The 10,398-nt window shown below is 44.1% G+C and overlaps 1 protein-coding gene across 2 annotated transcripts in view; it reads left to right on the forward strand.

The window, feature by feature from the left end:
* Positions 1 to 5,225, forward strand: part of LOC139228082 (tyrosine-protein kinase transmembrane receptor ROR2-like) — a 304,606-nt gene extending 299,381 nt beyond the window's left edge. For both annotated transcript variants that reach the window (XM_070859350.1, XM_070859290.1), the window contains one exon: positions 4,415 to 5,225. In XM_070859350.1, the coding sequence (XP_070715451.1) occupies positions 4,415 to 4,680 (266 nt within the window). In that variant the 3' untranslated portion in view covers positions 4,681 to 5,225. The remainder of the gene's footprint in view (positions 1 to 4,414) is intronic.
* Positions 5,226 to 10,398: the final 5,173 nt, after the last annotated feature.

The following is a 10,398-nucleotide window of genomic DNA, read 5'->3' on the forward strand; positions in this document are numbered from 1 at the left end:
CCTCCCCACAATGGTAAGTTTATTTTTAAAAACTTTTTTAAAAATGGGGAAATTATTTTTTTTAAGACATTAATAACTTTAATTTAAATGAATGTAGTGTAATTATTTTCTATTTTTTATGAATGTTTTGGGCTGTGTTTTGGGTGTTTCGGGCTCTATCACAATCATAGTAATAGGAGTTTAGGACCCTGTGGAACTCCTATTACTATGATACTTTACCTGATTGGCTGCCCAAAGCCATGTGACTCCAGCTGTAGGCCTGCGCACGCATCGACGTGCACGCGCTGCGACTGACAGTCAGGAAAGGCCTCAGCATCGGAAAGTCGAATGTGGGCAGCAGCTTAAGGTAGGTGCGTATTTTTTCACTAAAATGCCTGTAGGAAGGCCAAAACGGAATTTCAGGGAAAATAACTTGCTCTTTGATTTTTTTTCTGACAAAGTGCATGACCTTACACTTACCAACATTATACTCCATCTGCCAAATTTTTGCCCACTCACTGTCTATGTCCTTTTTCAGGTTTTTTGTGTCCTCCTTGCTTTTCCTCCCATCTTTATATCGTCAGCAAACTTGGCTACATTACACTCAGTCCCTTTATCCAAGTCGTTAATAGAGTTTGTAAATAGTTGGAGTCCCAGCACTGATCCCTGTGGCACCCTACTAGTTACTGATTGCCAACCAGAGAATGAACCATTTATCCCGACTCTCTGTTTTCTGTTAGTTAGCCAATCTTCTATCCATGCTAATATATTACCCCCAACCCCGTGAACTTTTATCTTGTGCAGTAACTTTTTATGTGGCACCTTGTCACATGCCTTCTGGAAGTCCAAATACACCACACCCACTGGTTCCCCTTTATCCACACTGTTCGTTAAATCCTCAAAGAATTCCAGCAAATGTGTTAAACATGACTTCCCCTTCATAAATCCATGCTGACTCTGCCTGACCGAATTTTGCTTTTCCAAATGTCCTGCTACTGCTTCTTTAATAATGTACTCCAACATTTTCCCAACGACAGATCTTAGGCTAATTTCCTGCTTTTTTTCTGCCTCCTTTTTTTAAATAGGGGCGTTTCATTTGCAGTTTTCCAATCTGCTGGAACCTCGCCAGAATCCAGGGAATTTTGATAAATTACAACCAATGCATCCACAATCCCTGCCGCTACTTCTCTTGACCCTATGGGATTTATCTGCCTTTAGTCCCATTATCTTACTGAGTACCATCTCCTTAGTGATTGTGATTGTGTTAAGTTCCTTCCCCCCCCCCCCACAATAGCCCCTTGACTATCCACTGTTGGAAATATAAAAGGTTACTGCACAAGATAAGAGCTCACGGGGTTGGGGGTAATATATTAGCATAGATAGAGGATTAGCTAACTAACAGAAAACAGAGTCGGGATAAATGGGTCATTTTCAAGTTGGCAAACTGTAACTAGTTGGGTGCCACAGGGATCAATGCTGGAGCCTTAACTATTTACAATCTATATTAATGACTGGGATGAAGGGACCAAGTGTAATGTAGCCAAATTTGCTGATGATACAAAGATAAGTGGGAAAGCAAGATGTGAGGATGCAGCAAAGAATCTGCAAAGGGATATAGATAGGCTCAGTGATTTGGCAGATGGAGTATAATGTGGGAAAATGTGAGGTTATCCACTTTGGTAGGAAAAATAAAAAAACAAATTATTATTTAAATCAGGAGAGATTGCAACATGCTGAGGTACAGAGGGATCTGAGGGTCCTTGTACATGAAACACAAAGTTAGCATGCAGGTACAGCAAGTAATTAGGAAGGCAAATGGAGTGTTAGCATTTATTGCAAGGGGAATGGAGTATAAAAGAAGGGAAGTCCTGCTACAACTGTACAGGGCACTGATGAGACCATACCTGGAGTACTGCATACAGTTTTGGTCTGCTTATTTAAGGAAGGATATACTTGCATTGTAGGCTGTTCAGTGAAGATTCACGAGGTTGATTCCTGAGATGAAGGGGTTGTCTTATGAATAAAGGTCGAGCAGGTTGGGCCTATACTCATTGGAGTTTAGAAGAATGAGAGGTGATCTTATTGAAACGTATAAGATTCTGAGGGGGCTTGGCAGGGTAGATGCAGAGAGGATGTTTCCCCTCATGGGGGAATCTAGAACTAGGGGGCATAGTTTCAGAATAAGCGGTCGCTCATTTAAAATGGAAATGAGGAAGAATTTCTTCTCTCAGAAAGTCGTGAATCTTTAGAATTCTCTACCCCAGAGAGGCTGGGTCATTGAATATATTTAAGGTGGAGATAGACAGATTTTTGAATGATAAGGGATTCAAAGGTTATGGGGAGCGGGCAGGGAAGTGGAGGCCAAGATCAGATCAGCCATGACCTTATTGAATGGTGGAGTAGGCTCGAGGGGCCAAATGGCCTACTCCTGCTCCTGTTTCTTATGTTCGTATGGTGACTGGAACAGAGCAGGCACACTGGTCTGGCGCAGGATGAAGGCATCGTGGCTGTCGCCAGGATAGCTGGTATTGACGGTGAGAATTCTGCGTGGTCACACACCAGCTGCACATTCAGTGAATGGTAACCTTTGCAGATATAGACGATCTCAGGATTGTGGTGCGTTGCCCGCAAAGTGGCGTTGGTGCAGTCAATGACATCCTGCACCATGGGGAAGCCCGCTATCCTGAAAAAGCTACATGCATGCTCGTGCTGTTTCTCTCTGGTCATGGAGAAGGAATTGTATTTCCTTCTCCATCTGTACAGGGCATCAGTGACCTCGCGGATAGAGCAATGGACGGCAAACTGAGAGATGGTGCGATGTCTCCTGTTGCACCCTGTAAGGATCCATTGGTGTAGAAATTGAGCATAGTGGTGTCCTTGACTGCCACTGACAGAGCTGTCCTCATCCTGGTCTGAGGCTCGAGGTCTGGTTGCAGCAAATGGGAGAGCTCTGTGACCACGTCCTTGCTGATGCGCAGCCTTTCGAACACACTGCTCCTCAGTGAAATTGATGTAGGAGAACTGCTGCCAGAATACCCTGGAAGGGTAAGGTCTCCTGTTGCTATCCCTGTTGGTCTTTCTACCTCCGGCCACATCTTGCCGCCTTTCTCTCTGCCTGGCTCCCTGTCCTTCTCCTTGTTCATTTGTACCCAGTTAGCACCTCCCAGAGGCCAATTTCTGCCCCTAACTATTTTTAAAAATTGTTCTTGAAGTTTCTTTTCTATAAAATTGTGAGCTTCTTAACTGATTTGGATAAATAGAAGGAAATGGACAAAGAACAGATTTATACCAGGAGAAGAAGAGAGCTGAGAAACTTAATCTACATAGCTTTTACTATATATGGAAATTATCAGACGAGATATCCATTCTTGGATTGACTAAATCTAAAACTAGATTATTGGATACATTATTATTGTAAAACACAGCATACAACCAGAACGATTTTAAAACTTAACACCAAGATATTGCAGCCACGTTGAGTGACTATATCATGTGGATTTGAGTGACTATAACATGTGGCTTTTATTACTGGGTTAACCATTGGAGAGATAGGTCCAAAATTCAGTAACGCCCCATTTGGGAGTGGTAACTGAGGCGAGACTTCCTACGCACATGGAAGTCCCGCCCCAGCCGCAAAATTGGAGTTACCGCCCTAGAGGGAGGAAGTGGAGTGCAATGTCTGATGCTCCACTTCCTCTTGGGGGGCGGGACCAGAACACTAAGCACAAGATTTTTCTAGCGCTCTAAGGAGCACCACATAGCGCTGGCGGGAGAACAGGCCCTTCCCTTCTGTTAAAGGGGAGGGCACGCAGCAAGCTGTGCAATGGGGCAAGGGACCATCACTTATCCACTGGGTAGCAGAGTGCTGTGGCAGCAGCCCAGCACAGACGCGGAGAGCCGGGCTGCAATATGATGGCACGGACCCCACAAAACATTAACACAAGTCGGCCATTGAAAAATAATGGCGCCACACACCTCCCCTTTAATTTTTGCTCCTCAAGCGGAGTGCGGCCCGGTTCACAATCCGCGTGGCTGGCACAAACATCTACCACGGCGGCCTCACGGGACTACCGAATTTTTGCTGTGGGGCGAAAATAGGTCACTGTGCACGGCGATGACATCATCATCATCGCCGCCACAGGGGCACTGCCGGCGGGAGTGGAGCACTATCGGTTGGTGCCTCCACCAACTGCTGCGGAATTTCACGCGAAGCAGTAGCCGCCCCGTGCAAGAAAACGTTTGCACCCCGTTAGCGCCCTCAGAAAATTGACACTGAAGGCAAAGCGAGAGTAAAAATTACATGTGATTGAAGGATGTATAACAGAATAACCAGCATTAATTGCAGGAATAAACAAGATTGGGGTTCTGAGAATTGAATAAAATGTACTTTATTAAGTTTAGTGTGCCCTCTATGCTAAATGTATCTTTGTTTAAGTTGGTCATACAGATCATAAATGCTACAATGGCAGTGGAGCAGATTACAGAGGAACTGTCAGCGTGACCAAATCAGGATACAAGTGCCAGTTGTGGAATTCCCAATATCCTCACCCTCATCAGTTCAGCAGCTATGAATATCCAGAACTTAGAGGTGGCCATGCTTACTGTCGAAATCCCAGTGGACTAATGGATGGACCCTGGTGCTACACACAGAGCAAAGTTCATCTTGAACTGTGTGATATCCCTGCTTGCTATCTGCTTTAGTAGCCTATTTCATGATAATCTAACCTGCCCCATAAAACCATATGTTGATATTTTGGTAATATGGTACTGCAGTGAAACCTGTACCAATGGACACCTGTAATAAAAGGACACCTGCGAAAAACAGACACTTAATGACAGTTCCAAATAACAGGCATTGTAATAGAATCATAGAATAGTATAGCACAGAAGAAGGCCATTCAGCCCATCGAGTCTGAGCTGGCTCTTTTGATGAGCAATCCAGTTAGTCCCACACCCCCGCTCTTTCCCCATAGTCCTGAAATTTTTTCTCCTTCACCATATCAGCCAGTGCATTCCAAATCCTAACCACTTGTTGTGTAAAGAAAGTATTTACTCATCTTCTTTTCCAATCACCTTAATTCTTTGCCCTCTGGTTAGTGACCCTTCAGCCATTGGAAACATTTTTTCTTTATTTACTCTATCTAAACTCTGTAATTGAATGCTTTGATGGCTCGGCTCTATTACTTGATAGAGGGCTTTCTCTGCTGCTATGGATGCTGGTTAAAGAGATCTCCATTATACAAAATCCAGGAACTGCCAGTTGTTGAGGGTGGGGGAATTGGGAGTTGGAAGCCCTGAACTCACAGGGTCAGTGGGGGGCAGAGATGGAAACTGGGGGCTTGGGGGTGAGAGATGGATTGAATAGTTTCCCCTTTTAGCCATCCTTGGTTTCCCCTCTTCACCTGCTCACAGGGGGCCTCATTCTAGATCATAACAATTTGCCATGTAAAAAAATATTTCCTCATGTCGCCTCTGGTTCTTTTGCCACCTACCTTAAATCTGTCTCCTCTGGTTATTGACCCTTCTACCACTGGAACAGATTCTCCTTATTTACACTATCAAAACCAATCATGATTTTGAACACCTCTATCAAACCTCCCCTTAACCTTCTCTGCTCTAAGGAGAACAACTTCAGTTTCTTTAGTCTTTCCACATAACTGAAGTCCTTCATCCCTAGTACTATTCTAGTAAATCTCCTCTGGACCCTCTCCAAGGCTTTGACATCCTTCCTAAAGTGTTGTGCTCAGAATTGGCCACAATATTCCGGCTAAAATCAAATCAGTGTTTCATAAAGATTTAGCATAAATGTCTTGCTTTTGTACTCTCTGCCTCTATTTATAAAGTCAAGGATTCCATATGCCTTTTTTTAACAGCCTTCCCAACTTGTGTTGCCACCTTCAAAGACTTGTCTATGTACACCCTCAATTCTCCATTCCTGCACCCCCTTTAAAATTTTACCATTTATTTTATAGTGTCACTCCTCATTCTTCCTACTTAAATTAATCAATTCACTGCTGCATTAAATTTCATCTGGCATGTGTCTGCCCATTTCACAAGTCTGTCTCCGTCCTCCTGAAGTCTGTTACTATCCTCCTCACTGTTTACTACATTTCTGAGTTCATGTCATCTGCAAACTTTGAAATTATGCCTTGTATTCCCAAATCCAGGCCCTGGGGAACACCACAGCAAACTTCCCTCCAGTCTGAAAACAACCGTTCACCACTACTCTACTTTCTGTCCCTTAGCCAATTTCTTATCCACGCAGCAACTGCCTCTTTAATCCAATGAGCTACAATTTTGCTAACAAGTTTATTCTGTGTTACTTTATCAAACGCCTTTTGAAAGTCCATATATGCAAGATCAACCGCACTACCCTCATCAACCCTCTCTGTTACATCATCAAAAAACTCAATTAAGTTAGTCAAACACAATTTGCTTTCATACTGGCTTTCCTTTAATATTCCATTTTTTCAAGTGCCAATTAATTTTGTCTCTGATTAGTGTCTCTAAAAGTTTCCCCACCACCAACATTAGGCTGACTGGCCTGTTAATGCCAGGTTTATAACATTTGCAATCCTCCAGTCCTCTGGCACCACTCTCGTATCAAAGGAGAATTGGAAGATTGTGGCCAGAGCCTCTAATATCGCACAGCAATCTAGAGTGCATTCCATCCAGACCAGTGACTTTTCTACTTGCCAAGTAGATACTACCAACCTTTTACGTACCTCCTCTTTATCTATTTTTATCCTACCCAATTTCTCTACCTCCTTTACAGTAACATTGGTGGCATCCTGTTCTTTAGTGAATTCAAATGCAAACTACTCAATAGTATCTCAGCCATGCCCGCTGCCTCCACAAGAAGATCTCCTTTTCGGTCACTAATCAGCCCCACCTTTCCTTTTAATTCTCTCTTATTATTTATTTATGTATATATATATATATATATATATAGTTTATAAAAGACTTTAGGGCTCCCTTTTATGTTACCCACTAATCTATTCTCCTATACTCTCTGTACCTTTTTATATCCTTTTTCAGTTCTCCTCTGTACTTTCTGTATTCAGCTTGGCTCTCTACTGAATTAGGAACCTAACATTTTTCATAAGCCTCCTTTTTCTGTTTCATTTTAATCTCAGTATTTATCATCATCCAGGGAACTCTAACTTATGATGCCCTTCCTTTCCCTCGAGTGGGAATATGTCTAGTCTGTATCCGAACTATCTTCTTTGAAGGCCTCCCATCCCTCAAGAGAGGGAGTCACATTCTGCATCTAGCCCATACTGCTTCTGATTTAGGATTGCTTGTTGCCAACTCTGGGTGCCTGAAGTGGAAAAGGTTTTCATTCCCCCATGCTAATATCTCTCGCCTTGATTCAACTGTGCTCTTGGGTGAAGATACCAAGTGAAGGCTGGCCTTTTTCCCTCACTGACTGGGTTATTGACTATATTTAAGGAAGGGATAGATGGATTTTTGAGCGATTAAGGGAGTAAAAGGTTATTGGGAGCGGGCAGGGAAGCGGAGCTGAGTCCATGATCAGATCAGCCATGATCTTATTGAATGGTGGAGCAGGCTCGAGGGGCCAAATGGCCTACTCTTGCTCCTATTTATGTTATGATGAGAATACCAGGCCTGTTGCCACAGAGCTCTAAAATTAACATAATTAATATATTGTCTCAAATATTCAAGCTTTACATGTGTGTATCCAAGCTTTTTGTAATCGTGGGCACTTAGCCACATTTCATGGAGCCTCGAAAGCCACATTTACTTAACTACAATACAAAACACCAAACTGATGGAATATTTCAGTTTAGAATAGAAAACTTTCAGCTGTTAGATAATAATCTGTTGCATCACTCGCTCACACCTATCTGCTCTGTGATTTCAGTGTGTCTCGTGAATCTGCTGCCACCTGCTCCATACTCTCCAATATGCTGGAGCTAATGTACCCAGAAGCTACAGTTCCCAATGTGCTCCATCTCCCCAGTGTGCTCCATCTCCCCAGTGTGCTCTCAGATTTCCTCTTTTTATTTTGTATTCTACTTGGTTTAGCATTTTGAATTTAACTGTTTTCTAAAGGTCTGTTCAGCAACTTTGCTCTCTCGATGACAGGTCTAGGAATTAGTCACCAATAAGGAGGCAGTGCTGAGAACAGACCATTCCAAAACCTTAAAGAGCAACGGTAGAGAACACATCTGTTTTACCGCATAGCTGGTTTCCCCAAGGTGCTTGGAGCGAGTGATGGTACTCACATGGCACTGAAGGTCTCCTGTGAAGACTTGCCTGAACAGGAAGGGATTCCACTCCCTTAATGTTCAGGTGATGTGTGATGTCCATCTGAGAATCCTGCACATGAAGATCATGTACACTGGATCAACTTATGAAGCTTTCATAGTGAGGAACTCCGACATAACCAGCATATTCGGGGAAGGTGATCAGCCAGATGGTTGGGTAATTGCGGACAATGCCTAACCCCTTGCTGCTGTGGCTGATGACAATGTTTCAGGTACCACAGACTGAGGTGGAGGCGAAATCAATTAATGATAATTTAAAAATCAAAAGAGATTTATTACAATCTCCAATTGCTAACTGTTAACATTATATGAAAAGAAAGCTAAATAAAGCTAAATTTGTTTCTTCCCAATTGTAACAGCAAACATTGATTTTTTTTTCATGATACTGTATTAAAATTTTGTAACATTTTATAATCAAGAGTGGGAAGATTTATTCAAAAATGTACAAATGGGAATGTACACATGGGAAAGCACAAAAATGTCCACATTTTTTCACCATTAAGAGAATACAAAGTTGAAACTTCAACAATTATTTAAAAAGTGCAAACAACTATTCATAACATTTTACTTTAGAAACGTGCAAACAATTAACAACTTTTCAAAAATGTTAACATAACCGCTCAAACAATTAAACAAATGTTATATAAACCCTTGTCAGCTTCCCTCTTGGCCGACAGGGAGGAGAAATTGGGTGTTGTAGAGAGGAATGAAATTTCCCGACTCCCCCAAGACACCTGGCTTGGCCCCCGGACTGGACAAGCTCTTCTACCTGCTGCCCCCCTGCGTTGCCCACCAGCCACTGTGGATAGCGCGTCTACCTGTGGTGTGAAGGAATATAGATCCACTTGCGACTCATGGCTATTTGCTCCTGGAGCAGAGATGCTGCTCTCTGTGTTCCAGGATTGAAGAATTGGCTCAAATGGCCTGCCATGTACAGCTGACAACATGTCTGCTACTGTAAGGCTAGAGTCCAATGTACTGCTGCCTCCCATGGAGGTGGAAACATCAGCCACATGGACCCTACGAGCCAATCCACCGGTGCAGAGTTCACTGACCAGCTCGCCAACTGCCATGATGGGTGGAATGATGGCAGCTGCGATGCCCCACAAGGTCTCATTGGCAGACTGTAAGCCATCTCTTATAACAACCTCCAGTCTGCCTCCTAAGGCCTGAACTATAAGAAACCTGAACCTTCATTGAATTGGGGGCAGTGGCTTCTACTTCATTGTCCTCTTGCAGGGAACCTGCCAGATAGCCCAAGGCAGCAGTCAACTGGTGAGTCAACTGCTGGATGGACTCCTGGACTTGAGCAGCAGATTCTGAGACCAGGCCAGTAAGGTTGTCCAATGTGTCCTTGATGGAGTCCAGGTACTTCATCCCCCTCTGGTGCTCCATCAGCAGGTGCCTCCTCATTTCAGCAGATGACAAGTCAGCCTCTGCTGATTCACTGCTCCGTGTCTGCCTTCTGGCCGGTCTCACCGGAGAGGCTGATATATCTTCCACCTCTTCCAAGTTATCCACCGCCATAGCGCTGCTGGAGTCAGATACCTGGGAGCTATCACGGCACAGAAGTTCTCTCTGAACACGATCATGTGTGTCCACGCTGGTGCCAGGCTGAGGAGAGTCAATTGACTCTGAGGATGGGGTTGAGGGTTCACTCGTAGGGAGGAGAATTGGTGAGGAGCCCTGGCTTTCTATCAGTCCCTCATTATAAGGCACAAGCTGCATCCTGAAGCCAGGGCCCTCTGCCTCCATCTTCTGCTGAGGTTGCTCCGCCTCACTTTCCCATGCAGTCACCCTCTCCTCCACCTCCTCTGAGTCATCACCCTCTGACTTCTCCTGCGGAACTGCCTTCGATCTTCTTGCTGCAGGGAGAAAACCTGACGATTAAAATATTTATATTGCATGCGATAAAGGGAGGGGAGTGGGTGTGGGTGGCAAGCCTTTGCACTGCCCTGTACGGAAGCGTTAAATAGCCAAAGAGTAGGTACTCACCGGTTATTGAACTCTCCTAACCCACCTCGGCCCCCGCCACATCTACAATGGTGCGCCTCCCCAGCAGCTCCACTGCCTTCTGTTCATGGGGGGGTCAACAACCTGAGGTTTGGGATGCCTCACCACTCTTTCC

Source organism: Pristiophorus japonicus, chromosome 1 (genome assembly GCF_044704955.1).
Source record: "Pristiophorus japonicus isolate sPriJap1 chromosome 1, sPriJap1.hap1, whole genome shotgun sequence".
Taxonomy (NCBI): Eukaryota; Metazoa; Chordata; class Chondrichthyes; family Pristiophoridae; genus Pristiophorus; species Pristiophorus japonicus.